The sequence below is a fragment of the Primulina huaijiensis genome, chromosome 1 (assembly GCF_012295235.1).
Source record: "Primulina huaijiensis isolate GDHJ02 chromosome 1, ASM1229523v2, whole genome shotgun sequence".
In the NCBI taxonomy this organism is placed as follows: domain Eukaryota; kingdom Viridiplantae; phylum Streptophyta; class Magnoliopsida; order Lamiales; family Gesneriaceae; genus Primulina; species Primulina huaijiensis.
The window spans coordinates 24,937,592-24,951,681 of NC_133306.1; the positions used below are offsets into that span (position 1 = coordinate 24,937,592).

A 14,090-nucleotide genomic window follows, 5' to 3' on the forward strand; every position below is an offset into this window, starting at 1 on the left:
ACATCCATTGTAGTTCTTCAAACATGTATGAATTCCATTTTTTTGCCCACCTAATTTTTTTTACACAAATAATGATTAATTTTTTGTTTATAATAATATATATGCACAGATATATGGCAAAAAAGTTTTGTTTCTGTCAAATTATTAAATATATTGACTCCAATAAAATTTTATAATTTTTATTTTAATTTTTGTTAAAAATTTGACTTAATTATTATCATGAATTTTTCATAATTTTAAGTTTTTTTAATTAATAATAATTTTAAGTTAGAAATAAGTGAATAGTTTGCGATTTATTGCAATTGAAATATGTGTGAATTTTTTTAAGTTGAAATATGTATGCATTTTTTGAAATATGTGTGAATTCTTTAATTTGTATGTATTAATGAGTGGAAGATTCGTGATATATTGACTTCAACAAGAATATTTTAAAGTTGAAATTTGTTTGAATTTGTTTTATTTGTATGTATTAAAATGTGTATATTTATGTGTTCTTGCTGATTGTTGAAATAATTCTTTTGCTGAGTTCTTGAAAACCATACAACTTATCACATAAATCCGAGTTCTAGGGTCTAATCATCGGGAATTAATGGAATGTCACAGGGTTATGGTGGATTCGAACCGTCTCTTATGGAACCTCTTATGTGGAATTATATATTCTTAAAATTAGATTTCAATCAGTTATCACATATTGAATGACGCAAGTTCAAAAGTGCATAAAAATTGAGAACAGAAGTTGAACAATGATTATAAAGTAACTTGCTTGAAATAATGAACAGAAATGTAGAGCAATGACGGAGAAGGGGAATGAAGTCCATGACAATTGACATGAATCCGTCTTTTTATTTATTTATTTTTTCAGATAACTAGGCTCTAAAAAATTGGAGCAAATAATTCAAAATAAAAAAAACAATATATGATATTTCAATTATAAAAGACATATGGTAAAATATTTAGTAAAGATTATTTTTAAAATCATGATTTTTTTCTAAATTAAATTGTATCGTATTTTAATCTCGGGTTTTCCAATCATGGATACGCTTGCCGAAAACCTAATTCCTAAAACAACTAGGGTTTGGTTTTTGCACAAGTGAGTTACGAATTATCCTTGAACTTTCTGCCATAGAAGTGGTGAATTATACTTTTTGTTAAAGAAATCTCGGTGAATAAAAACATCACTCTTCAATCAGTGTTCTGCGGTGATCAGGCCTCACTCTAGCATGCGCAGCAAGGACAAAATCTCCTACTTCTACGACGGTTTCTGTTTCTTTCTCATTTTCTTCTTTCATGCGTTGATGTGTATTTGTTATAAAGAAGTGAAATGGACTTACCAAATCATTTGAACTGCAGGGGATGTGGGGAACGTGTACTTTGGGTCGAATCACCCAATGAAGCCGCACCGGTTATGTATGACTCACCATTTGGTTCTCGCTTATGAGCTCCATAAGAAGATGGAGATTTATGTTCGTTGCAAAATTTCAACTAATTTTAGCTTTTATATGTTATTTTATTGGTTTATATTGATCAAATATTGTTTTACAGAGGCCTCATAAAGCATACCCAGTAGAGCTAGCTCAGTTTCATTCTCCGGATTATGTGGAGTTTCTTCAGCGAATCACCCCAGACACTCAGAATTTGTTCTCGAATGAGATGACAAAATGTGAATATTTAGATTTGTATCGATTTTACCGTATTCAAATGTAGCATACCTTGAAATAGTTTAAATACATCATCATTTTGTGGATATGAAAACTGTTATGTCTTATTTGTATTTGAGGAAATCTTAGGAAGTGGGATTTTACATACACATATTTATGTTTGAGTTACTTTCACATAAGTCATGAGTTTGGGAAATATAAGTTCCATGTGCGTTTTGTTTGTGTCATTGCTTTTAGATCTTACACGGACACACCATATTTCTCGTGTTTTAATGTTTCATTTTTTCTTAATGCATTATAATTCGAATTTTTCCATTGTATATTTGGAACTGATGTGCACTTCTACGGGTCATATTAACAACTTTTTTATTTTTCCTTAATTTAATGTCATCTACTTTGCATTTGTGAGAGATCAAGTTAATTGAATGACATTGGATGCATGTGGTATATTTTTGTTATGCTTATGATTATAAGCATCAGAGTAAATTGCATTAAGAGATGAAAAACTTTTTTCATGGGTCTTCTTTTTAGGGAGGGTTTGAGATAAGGTCCCATTGGAGAGGTGTTATAATCCGTGTTTAGGAACTTATATTGGATTCATATCATTTATCTTCAATGAAAATACTTCTGAAATCAACAAATATATTGATATTTTAAACACTGCTGAAAAGTTGAGTTTTTGATTTCGTATCCTCTATCTAGAATTCTTAATGTCCACTGCCAGAATTTTCATACTATCATAGTTGGATAACTGCTGCACACTTATTATTTACTGTAGCTGGTTTTTGAGGCTAGGACATAACAGGTTTGTTTCGTTATTGTTGGGGAAATATTTGGGGTAAATAAAATGAATATTTCATTTTGTTTCGGCGGAATAGACTTATTATTGTATCAAATCGTGTCTGACCTTATTTGATAAATCATAATATTTCAAATTTTATATGTTATAGAATATTTAGTGATGGAAAATTCAGTTAAAAGTGATGATGATGCTAAAAATGTTGAAAGAAGGGAAAATATATTCAAGGAAATAAAAATGAGACATCACTGATTGCTCTTATGTTGGGAGGATGGCAACAGAAAACAAATACGTAACTTAAACAAGCCAACACACTCTTTGATTTCCTAACTCGTGGAACAAAAACTTCTGGATAATTGCTTACCTTTCAGATTACAAGTTTTCTGCCTGATTTTAATCGATAAAATAGCTTTGGTTAGTATTAATTTGTCTGACTTTTACTTTTTTTCTCTCCCATAGATAATCTTGGAGAAGATTGTCCAGTCTTTGACAACCTTTTTGAGTTTTGCCAAATTTATGCGGGTGGAACTATAGGTAATCAGGATGTAATTGTCTTCCACCCAGAGTTTGAGGTTGAACAAACCTCACTGATCCTGGTTGATTTTTGTGGCAGATGCTGCCCGGAGATTAAATAACCAGCTCTGTGACGTTGCGGTAAATTGGGCTGGTGGATTGCACCATGCCAAAAAGTGTGAGGCATCTGGATTTTGTTACATCAATGACTTGGTTTTGGGAATTTTGGAGCTGTTGAAGTATCATGCCCGCGTGCTGTATATTGATATTGATGTGCATCATGGTGACGGGGTTGAAGACGCCTTTTATTTCACTGACAGGTTTAAAACTAAGACAGTCGTGTAAACATTACAAATGAAGATGCTGACAACATGTCCATATTATTGAATGTTGAATATTTCATGCATAATTCAGTCGGAGAGAAGAAGACCTCATCAGGAGATTTTTTTTATTGACGGACGAGTGCCATGCCATTAATGCTGTTGGCGCCAATGTAGCATGTTGGCCCTGTGAAAAAATATAATTTTTTTATGAATAGTACATGCCTTGTGAATTGAGGGAAGCTGAGCTAACATCCGTGTGTGTCGTGTCTTCCAACTTATCCTACGAAACAGGGAGTTTAACAGTGTTAAAGTTAACATCACTGGGCTATGTTTATTCCTACTCGATAATATTATCAAAATTGGTTAAAATTACCCATTAGCAGATATTGAACTGAACTACAGAAGATGGATTATATGATACTTAAGATAAATGTGAGCGAGATAAGTAAAGAATTGAGAATGGAGACGTTCTCCTGATGAGTTCTATTTTCTTTGCTTCTGCTATGATTTGTTATTCTTTAGTAAATAGGTATAACCCAAAAATACAGAGAATTTTTGGGTGTTTCTGGAAACTGTTACAAGGACCTGGCATTGATTTCTGTTTGAGCACACTTATGCTTTTGGAAACTACTATTTCCATAATATGATGCATATCCAACTTTGATGTAAACCTTTCATTTTTGTGAAACTTAATGCACCAATATAGATATGACCTGTGATTTGTCTCATTGCCTTTTTTTTTTATTTTCAATTACACTTGCACATTCAGGGTAATGACTGTCAGTTTTCACAAATATGGAGATTTGTTCTTTCCTGGAACAGGTGATGTTAAGGTACTTCCTCTAGGGTTTGAGCTTTGGGTATTCCCTTTCATTTTTGTTCAGCAGAACATACAGAGCGTACTGAATGCAATGTATTTTGAAAATTTTGATAATTTAGTTCCACAGATGTTCTTTCCATTTGTTCTTCATATATTAAGCCTCTCAAGTACTCTAAATACCTGGCTATGTTCAGCCATTGCTCACATTTTCATCTGTTGTCTACCACGATGAAATCTTGGGTGCGAGCCTGACCAGCATAGGCAAAATGAAATATGCCTTCTATATTTAATACACACCCACCCACACTCTTGCAGATTAAATGTAAAATATGTGTTTTCCAGGCTTGTCTGCGGAATCTTTAACGGTACCATATAATAAAAATATTTATGTCATTAAGGTGTCCTGAATGTGTATTATCCTCAGGTTTGAAGTGGAAAATTAAACTCTAGTATCAAATGAATTGGCCCAATGTGCTCGTGGAAGTGTAGACTGTGTATATATGTAGTTTTTTTTACACTGTTATCTTTTAAATCCATTCGCTTAGTAGTCCATAGAGGGCTTTAAAAGCGTTTAGGATGCTTTCGGTGATTCCTTTAGCCAATTTAAGACTTGTATGCTGTTATTAAAGAAGTTTAATGCATTTGTTGAAATAATTTTGAAGGATGTAGGGGAGAGAGAAGGCAAATTTTATGCTATAAATGTCCCTCTCAAGGATGGAATAGATGATGGCAGCTTTTTTCGTCTCTTCAAGACGGTAACATTTTTGTAAACTTTAGTATGAGAAGTTCCTTATTAGGAATCGATGAATTTTGGGTTTCTAATCTGTAGTGCTACAGGTTATAACGAAGGTTATGGACTGCTATGTTCCTGGAGCAATTGTTCTTCAATGTGGAGCAGATTCACTTGCTGGGGATCGATTGGGCTGCTTCAACCTTTCGATTGATGGTGCTCTGCTTGTAATTGAAACAGTTTTTGTTCTTATCCCGTTTTGTTTATTGTCAATTATCATTTTGTTATGTGCTCTGCCTTATGAGTTACCCATTTTCCTCGCCAAATTGGCAATTTATTTGGGTATTTACTAGTTGTATTGAATTATTTCAACAGGCCATGCAGCTTGTGTTAAGTTTGTGAAGCAGCTCAATTTGCCTTTGCTGGTAGGTTTGTTGCTTAGAATAAAATTAATTGTTCTGCAGGGACTTCAGGTTGACCATAAAATGTTTTCTTTTCACAGGTAACTGGAGGTGGAGGATACACTAAAGAGAATGTTGCTAGATGTTGGACTGTGGAGACGGGAGCTCTTTTAGGTGTGGAGCTCCCTAATGGTATGTCTATGGATTTTGTTTTATTTTAATTCGTGTATTTGGTTACTTCTATTTTTGAAGTGCATATGACCCCTGGGACCCTCACAGCCATCCAACGCTAATAAATTCAATTCAACTAGATTTTTTAAGTTTTACCTGTCGTTCAATAAGTTTCACTCAACTTTTTTTTTCTTTTCAAAATGATGTATCATATTATTATTTCAGAATCTCAGACTATAAATCAATTATTCAAAATACCGTTGATACATAATCACATATTATTTCCAAACAATGACTTTTATTTAGCCTTTTTCACTCAATCGTTAAAACAATATTGTTTGATTACATATCACATGGACTTCTAAACTTTGTATCAAAAGACCGACAAAAGTTACACGTAACTTTGAAATTTGCAGTTGAATTGAGTTGAAAGTGCAACCAAATGGCATCATATTCTTCTGTTCACTCAATCGTTAAAACAATATTGCTTGATTACATATCACATGGACTTCTAAACTTTGTATCAAAAGACCGAGAAAAAGTTACACGTAACTTTGAAATTTGTAGTTGAATTGAGTTGAAAGTGCAACCAAATGGCATCATATTCTTCTGTGGCATCACTATTCTATAAATATCACTATTGTTCTCAAGTTTGAGGGATGGGCTTTCTTACTATAACAATAACGCAAGGGCCCAATTTATTCACCTTCTTGTTTCTTTTGCCAAATTTGATATGTCAAGTATTCATTCTCTCTTCCTCTGCTGGGCATATGCAGATGTGTTTCTCCCTAGATGTATCTTGATTCTTGACAATATCTTGGTCCACGGACAAGTAGTCACGCTATACTTGGAATTCTGTAAATTTGACTTGCTAATCTCACAGATGCAACATGCTTACTCATTTACCACATGGAAATTATTATTTGTTTATTTTGAAGAAACATCATTTAGGCATCCTTTGATGAGCTTTGGTCACTTTAACGAGACTGACAATTCCTTCTTATTTATAATGACTTCATGCCTATTTCTTGTTTAGTCTACTGCTTTATGCTAATGTATGTTGTTATTGTAGCATGCCTAGCCTCTGAAATACGTAAGCATTTGCGAGACATTGTTCACTGAGCCATCATTATCTCGTCTTTTTACTGCTGGGCGGAACTTCTTTGTTCATCTTTTCCAAATAACGTAATTTCAATTTTACAGAGATACCAGAAAATGATTATATAAAATATTTTGCTCCAGATTACTCATTGAAATCTCCAAGTGGGCACATGGTGAGTAAACTGACTGTTCTAATTAATTCATATACCATGCTACTTACTTGATCGACTTGTACCAGCTAATACATGAAGCTTTAATAGATATAACCTTTTTAAGTTTGTGTTATGTACTGTTTCGACCATGTTTTTGTTGATCACAAGAAATGTGCGTTGTGGTTTGAATAAGGAAGCAATGACATTGTGGTTTTTCATATCTTATATGAAAAATTTTGATTGAACAGGAGAATATGAACACCAAATCTTATCTCAACTCAATCAGACAGCAAGTTTGTGAAAATCTTAGCTCCATCCAACATGCTCCTGGTGTACAGATGCATGAGGTAAGCAGGCTAACAATATCTTCGAACTCAAAACTACTGTTAGTTTTTCAAGGTAAATTTATTTTTTGAACAAACATGGATAGTGAATGCTGTTGATTTGCACAATTGATTTTACTGGTGTTGGTAACATCCTATTCTTAATGTAATTATATGTTGAAGAGCACATTATGCTCGTAACTTTTGCTATTTCTTTCTGAACTAGAGTATGTGATTTGTTTCTTTCACTACCTCATTACTCTATTAGACTTTTTTTTGTATTAATAACCACATTTTATAGTAATTATTTATTAACTAGAATAAGATATCACATTTTGGCTGACTGCGAAAGAGTGAGAGATTTTAATATTCAAAGTGATATATATTTTTATGTGACAAGCATGGTTTATCTATGGTTGCAATTTCCAAACCATCTTCGTTTTTTTTAAGATCATAGAAGCACCTGATGCGTGACGAATAAAACTGCATTTTGAACCATTTAAAATATGAATGGTATTTGCTATGACTATTTAATCAATCGAGGATTGGAAACTGAAATCTGTATGACCTGTTGTAGGTGCCGCCTGATTTTTACATCCCTGATATCAATGAAGATGAGCAGAATCCCGATGAACGTATTCATCGTAAGTAATTGCTGTAACGTTGGAAAATAGAGTTTGGTCATTCCTTTTTTTTTTTAATCTTGTATTAATATAATTTTATCAACATACTAAGTGGCACCATTCTACTGGACTGTAATGTCATTCTAGGACAAACAAGAGACAAGCAAATCCAGCGAGATGATGAATATTATGAAGGCGACGATGACAATGATCAGACAATGGATGATACATGAGAAGCGTAATGCTGGTTCTGATGATTTTTATGCATCGAGAGTGTTATGTCTCCATTTATAGTGTATAGACATTTTCTGCCTCCCTATTGGTATTTCACCTACAATTAGTTACTGTAGAAGTAGGAACAGAATTTGTGCATGTATTTCACCTACAATTAGTTCTGTAGAAGTAGAAGTAGAACAGAATTTGTGCATCTTGTGGTGTTCACGTTTGCAGTAACAAATCTGTCGAATTAAATGTGATGTCTATCGTCCAAAATATCTTACCAAAGTCTCTGGTCAAAACAGCACCAAATACTAGGAAATATATTTTCAAATGTTATATCAAACAAAATATTAGATTACTCAAACATCATAACGGGATTCTATGATAAATCGTGGGCCTCGCTTCATCAACGGACATAAGTTGGGTCTCACTGTCTCAGTGGTAAAAGATCCACGATATATTAAAGTTATGTTTGATGGGTCTTGTCAGTAACTACGAGATTTTATTATGTGAAAAAGATCGATCTAGATTCATTGAAAATGGCAATACTCGTGGATTGCGTTAGTGGAAAGATTAATCAATCTTTTCATAATCTGATAGGTGTGCGATCGATTTATCTTAAAATATGAGTTCAATCGGTTTTATCAGTTCGATCGGATCGGAACATTGTTATATTATATAAAATAATAACATAATATAGTAAATAATATATTTAAATTCTAAAATCTTAAATGTATAATTATCAATGTTTAAAAAATCAAATAAACTATAATATTATTAAAATAATATTTTTAACAAAATTTAAAATCTAAATAATAATATATATAACCAAAAATAACATTTTAAAAAATAAAAAAAATTGTGAATTGGTCTAACCAGTTTTTAACCTGTTTACCTGTTCAAAACATGTCTGATCGGTTTTTAATCGGTTTGACCGATAGAACGATTTTTGAGAGGTTTTCGAACCGGACTCGTGATCAGTTCTCGGTCGTTCCGATCCCTTTACTTAAAAAAATAGAATGATTATATCTAATATATTTTTGATTGAATAAGAATATGATTTATAATTAATTGTTTGATAAATAATTAGATGTAACATTATATTATGATTATAACTTATAAAGGATTATGTTACTTTTTGCCTTCCCTTCTCTATTTTGAATTGAATCTAAAATTATGTCTTAAAAGTTGTTCTTATTATTGATGTATCGTTTTGAATTTTAGACTAACTAAACTCCAATTCTTTGTTTATACAAAACCCATCTTAATATAGTTAAACAAACACTATCAAAAAAAAATCTTATCAATATGTCAATGTTCACCATAAGAATTATCTGTTACATTTAAAAAAAAAAAGATACAAAAGAGGGTAAAAATCATATGCCAAGGAATATATGTTTGCATGGAGGAGAATTTGAAGGACATCAATCAATTCCAAATTGTAGTACTTGGAAAATGGTGATACATTTCACTTCTCCCAATAATTGAGACATAATATAGAGGTCTTACATCATACAAGAATTATATGTTTAAAAATAATATATTTCGAATCTGTTGAAATTTTTGGGCGACCACTTTGGGATTTTCATGTCTCTCAATAATTTATCAGTGTTTACATGATCCTAATACATTCACAAATGTTATATATCATTAAAAAAGAATATCTAAGCTATTTATTTGTCTCCCACAGTTAAAACATCTCATATTCTGTCTCACACTTGATCTTCTTACTGTCAAGAGCTGAGCCTCCAAAATCAAACAACTTAGGCACCTCTGGAGGTGTTGCACATCTTACCAAAGCCCAGTTTAGGTCCTCAAAGAATGGATGGTGCTTAATCTCAAGTGCACCCTTTACCGAGCCGAGCCGACTTTCGGGTTCCTTCTTCAATAACCGTGTGATCAAATCTCGAGCATGAGTACTGATAGTTGGATAGTCGGGAAACTTGAGGCATCGGGACACCACATTTGATATAGTATCCGCATTGCTTGATCCTTTGAAGGGTGTCTTACCGTATAATAGCTCGTAGAGCAAGATTCCGAACATCCACCAATCCACGGCACTTCCATGACCTTCCCCCTTGATAATTTCGGGAGCCAGGTACTCATGAGTTCCTACAAAGGAATTGGATCTCGCATCAGTGGGCTCAACTACAAGTTGTGGAAGAGGAATGATCTGGGATGTTAGTTCGGATTTTAGTTTTCGGGTTTTGGCCACTGTTGAGAAAAAATTCGGAGTAAAACAAGAAAGTTGCAAGTTCGGGTGGAGGCAAAAAGGGTCGATGCAGCTGGAAGCTGAGAGTGGAGTCGGTGTTTTCTTTGGCGGTTCAATTATTGGGGAAGATGACTCGAGTAGCATTGGATTAACATTGCATCTGAGAGACAAGTCAAAATCAGAGAGCATGATATGGCCGTCTTCTCGAATCAAAATATTTTCGGGTTTCAAGTCTCTGTACACTACTCCAAGCATGTGAAGGTACTCCATTGCGAGAAGGACTTCAGCAACATAGAACCTGTATACGATACACTTATTTATATGATTCAAATTATAACTACGATCATGATTTAAGTATTTAACACCTAATTCAACATTAATTTACAGGAGAAATATTATGTTTAAACTCCATAAAATTTCGAACCATTCAACTTATGTAAAGGTAAGATGTATCGTGTATTTACCAAGTCCAATTTCGAAAAGGTGACAAAAACAGCCGTGTTAAAAGAACTGTTTGACATAACCTTCTCTAACCATTTCTCCATTTGGATTTCTAAAGTGTGCCTCTTGAAGTTTGGATTAAGTGACAGATTACATCTCAATACAAATATGCACAAAAACTCTTTCTATCAGATAAATATCGCGCATTCACTTAGGCAAGAAGCTGATTCAACTGAAGGAGAGTTTGGGAAAGGAAACTTAATTTCAAAACTTTACCTTGCGGATTCCTCGGGATAGCTCTTGGTCGGCTGTTTTTGACGGAGAACATGAAGATCACCACCAGGGCAATGTTCCATAATCAAACACGAAAATTTATTGGTAGTAAAATGAGCATAAAGAGTAGGAAGGAACGGGTGATCCAGAATCTGCAGTATCTCCTTTTCTGTTTGAGCCCTCAAAATTTTTTTTCTGCTAGCCAAAGCATCAAAATCCATTATTTTCACTGCAAAGAGGCAGCTTGTACCGATTAGCTCAGAAAGGTATACAATGCCAATGTCGCCCCCTCCAAGCTTCTTCAGCAACTTGAAGTGTCTCAATCCCAAGCTTCCGTGCTGATTTTGAAACAAGTTTATGGCTTCCAATCTCATATCCCGTGACATGTGAGGTCGATAGCCACTCCGACTAGATGCACTTATATAGCTGTCTTCACTATGACTAGTTGTGCTGCTATATTCCCCAAGGCTACTTTTGGAGCTTTGAGAAGTCTCTCCTTTATCCTTTGACGTTGATTTTTCATCAGCTTTTCTCACTACAATCTTTCGTTTCCGAAAGATACGAGGATTCGAGTCATTCTTGTTTTTGTTAGAGTCCACAGATATTGCACCAAATACCGGGTTTGCATTACCACTTGATTCTGCTCTTACTCTGTCCAATTCTTCACACCCCTTTTCCAGGATAGAATCGGCCTTGCGAATCTTGCTGGCCAAAGTTTTCTCATTCACAGTCTTCTTTTTGACAAAGACCTGGCTTCTTGAACCTTGTTTGCTAAAACCAAAACCTCGGTCCAAAGGTTTGATGAGCTTGCTTTCCTCATTGAAGTTTGATGATAAAGAAAAATGCTGTAGCTTGTCTTGATGCACCTCGTGCTTTCCCCTCTCCATAACCAAACTCTCATCTGAGAGTTTATTCTTAAATCTGGTCCTGGTCGATGAATATGGCAAATCCAATTTCCCGTTCTGCTCCAATTCAGCTTTTGAAATCTTAATTGTAGATTCGTGTCTAATTTCAGGTACTAAAGATATCGCCACTGAATTCCCTTTTGCATCATCAAGTGGTTGGCCCGGCGAAGCTGATGGTCTAAATATTCGTTTCTTCACTGCTGCCATCTCAGATGCTTGAGAGATGCATAATCCTCTCAGGGCCTGTTTCAAACTCACCGGTTCTGTAATTCCAATACCCACAACTCGAGAAGGGCTTACTCTCATTGGTCTTTTCATAGCACTTTTGTGCAAAGTATCTCTAGATCTTCGCTCGTGTGGACCTAAATCTTGAAGAGAACTCCCAATATTTATAGCTTCAAAAAGTTTGTTGATGTCATCCGCGATAGAATACTTCTTTAAACCCTTCCCTGCATTATGTTTTTCAACATTTTCACTGGTTCTAGAATCGGAATCGTATATTTCTGTCAGCTCTACTATTTCATGGCTAATAGGCGACACACCATGGGTGAGAGACATCTACGCCAGTAAAAATCTGATGCAGCAGTAAAAGCTTATTATCTTAACCGGTTCTCTGACATGGACACAAGACGAAGAGATCCAGCTATGGCAACCAAACAAACATGCCCACGAGATTCCTTAATCACGCATTGCATAGGATAAAGTCCACGGTGTAGCAATTTTTTGTCAGCTGAATTCATTTCACAAAACAATCGATTTAAGTGAAGTCAAAAAAAATTTACATGGAAGTAACTTTACCTTCACAACTAGACTAAGATTAGAAAAGCAAAAGTCATAGAACACTCCACCATCAAGAAAATTTTATTGTCAAGAGATGAACATAAGAATAGTAACCGCAGTTCTCAATGGATACTTAGAATCTAGACTTCATACTTTCAAATAAAAGGATTCAACTTTGTTCCCGATACGTATTGAACAAATCTAAGAACTTTGATAAAAGGCAGCGCCTCTGGCAAATATGGGAGAGGTCTAGAACAGTAAACACCCCATCCCCTAGCTCAAAAATAAATTTTTGCTAAAACAAAAATTCAAGAATCCTCAAGTGAACTAAGCCGAGAACAAGCGCAGTTCAAGAAAATCAACAGAAATCTATCAAAAACCAAAAACAAAATCATAATAATAAATAAATCTGAGACATATAAGAAAAGATACCTCTGTGGATTAAAAAAGAGTATTGAAAATCTAAACATGACAGCGAGCCCATCTAAATCATTTTTCATACTTCATTATAAAACAGAAAAAGGAAGAAAGAAACTAATCGGTCGAATTTATTTCATGTAGTCTCCTTCACTACCAGACCAGTAACACTGACAAATCAAGAAACATGGACCACATGTCCCACAACTATCAAAAACAAAATAAGCAAGAAACTAAACAAGAAAATCCAAACAAAATCTACCGTATACACAAAAAACAAACGAACATTCACCAAAATAGACCGATAATAACATAAAAAAAAGAACAGGAGAAGGTACCTTCTAAAGGGATCGAAGGATCAAGAACCAAGATTCACCCTTTTTCCATGTATCCCTTTTCTCTACATGATTTGAAACTGAAAAAAAACTGAAGAACAGAGGACAAACAAACAAAACAAACAAGACACCGAGAATCTTTGAAAAAGATCGTGATTTTCGCTTCAAATAAAAGAACACGAGAAAGTGACGCAAATTAGAAAAAAAGAAAACAGAGAGTAGAAAGCAATGTAATCTGTAAAGCAGAGGGAAAATCAACAAGAGCGTTGAGGATTTCTTGAGGTAGATCACGATAAGCGGCACTGTTTCTTTTTCTTTGTTCCTGTTTGATGAATGATTTTGGTGAACTGAGTATGGTCTCGTTGTGCTGTGTTGGCACCATATTGGCGCAAAAGTCGAGTTGAAAAATGGTCTCTAATCAATTCAAGACTCGTGTCAGCCATGTAAATATCCTGTAGGTTATACTACAAATAGATTTTTCATTTTCTGGTCTTCCTGATTTTAAAATAATATAGAGTAGATTTTTGTGATACGATCTCACGAATCTTTATCGACGTATCAATCTTATCGATATTCAGCATAAAAGTAATATTCTTAGCATAAAAAATAATAGTTTTTCATGGATGACCCAAATAAGAGATCTGTCTCACAAAATACGACCGTTGAGACCGTCTCACATAAGTTTTTGTCAATAATATATAAAAAATATATAATTCACAATTATTATTTTTTTTTGTATAAGTACGTTATTTAAATATTTATTTATAGTCTTTTTTTTTGTTTTATTCTCGATCTTACTCTATTTTTTTTGAGTGGGTCTCATGTGAGACCGTCTCACAGATCATAATCTGTGAGACGTGTCAACCCTACCCATATTCACAATAAAAAGTAATA

The 14,090-nt window shown here is 34.1% G+C and overlaps 2 protein-coding genes across 8 annotated transcripts; one reads left to right on the forward strand and one right to left on the reverse strand.

Annotated features, from left to right (window-relative positions):
• The first annotated feature begins 997 nt into the window (after positions 1-997).
• On the forward strand, positions 998-7,890 carry LOC140987877 (histone deacetylase 9-like). Of its 4 annotated transcripts, XM_073456610.1 has the most exons (15): positions 1,005-1,090; positions 1,191-1,257; positions 1,351-1,463; positions 1,543-1,660; positions 2,917-2,991; positions 3,071-3,290; positions 4,063-4,126; positions 4,776-4,868; positions 4,951-5,059; positions 5,219-5,268; positions 5,346-5,436; positions 6,619-6,689; positions 6,917-7,015; positions 7,569-7,635; positions 7,762-7,890. In XM_073456610.1, the coding sequence occupies exons 2-15, from the start codon at positions 1,221-1,223 to the stop codon at positions 7,845-7,847; spliced, it is 1,293 nt and encodes a 430-aa protein (XP_073312711.1). In that variant the 5' UTR covers positions 1,005-1,090; positions 1,191-1,220; the 3' UTR covers positions 7,848-7,890. The 4 variants fall into 4 exon arrangements, with proteins under 4 accessions (XP_073312703.1, XP_073312719.1, XP_073312711.1 ...); XM_073456602.1 differs by having other exon boundaries at positions 998-1,257; XM_073456618.1 differs by having other exon boundaries at positions 998-1,257; positions 1,351-1,407.
• Positions 7,891-9,324: 1,434 nt separating this feature from the next.
• Positions 9,325-13,627, reverse strand: LOC140987898 (serine/threonine-protein kinase D6PK-like). Of its 4 annotated transcripts, XM_073456661.1 has the most exons (4): positions 13,200-13,627; positions 11,779-12,394; positions 10,763-11,493; positions 9,325-10,343 (listed from the first exon to the last, which is right to left on the reverse strand). In XM_073456661.1, the coding sequence occupies exons 2-4, from the start codon at positions 12,220-12,222 to the stop codon at positions 9,524-9,526; spliced, it is 1,995 nt and encodes a 664-aa protein (XP_073312762.1). In that variant the 5' UTR covers positions 12,223-12,394; positions 13,200-13,627; the 3' UTR covers positions 9,325-9,523. The 4 variants fall into 4 exon arrangements, with proteins under 4 accessions (XP_073312762.1, XP_073312736.1, XP_073312754.1 ...); XM_073456635.1 differs by having other exon boundaries at positions 9,332-10,343; positions 10,763-12,394; XM_073456653.1 differs by lacking the exon at positions 13,200-13,627 and adding an exon at positions 12,877-13,174 and having other exon boundaries at positions 9,332-10,343; positions 10,763-12,394.
• Between the last annotated feature and the right edge of the window lie 463 nt (positions 13,628-14,090).

Excerpts from the sequence above, each read along its gene's own strand:
- LOC140987877 (XM_073456602.1), top strand. The coding sequence starts at position 1,221 with ATGCGCAGCAAGGACAAAATCTCCTACTTCTACGACG. Across the intron at positions 2,992-3,070 it reads TTATGCGGGTGGAACTATAG|ATGCTGCCCGGAGATTAAAT; the intron begins GTAATCAGGATG and ends TTTTTGTGGCAG. Across the intron at positions 6,690-6,916 it reads AATCTCCAAGTGGGCACATG|GAGAATATGAACACCAAATC; the intron begins GTGAGTAAACTG and ends TTGATTGAACAG.
- LOC140987898 (XM_073456635.1), bottom strand. The coding sequence starts at position 12,222 with ATGTCTCTCACCCATGGTGTGTCGCCTATTAGCCATGAAATAGTAGAG. Across the intron at positions 10,344-10,762 it reads TATCCCGAGGAATCCGCAAG|GTTCTATGTTGCTGAAGTCC; the intron begins GTAAAGTTTTGA and ends TATCGTATACAG.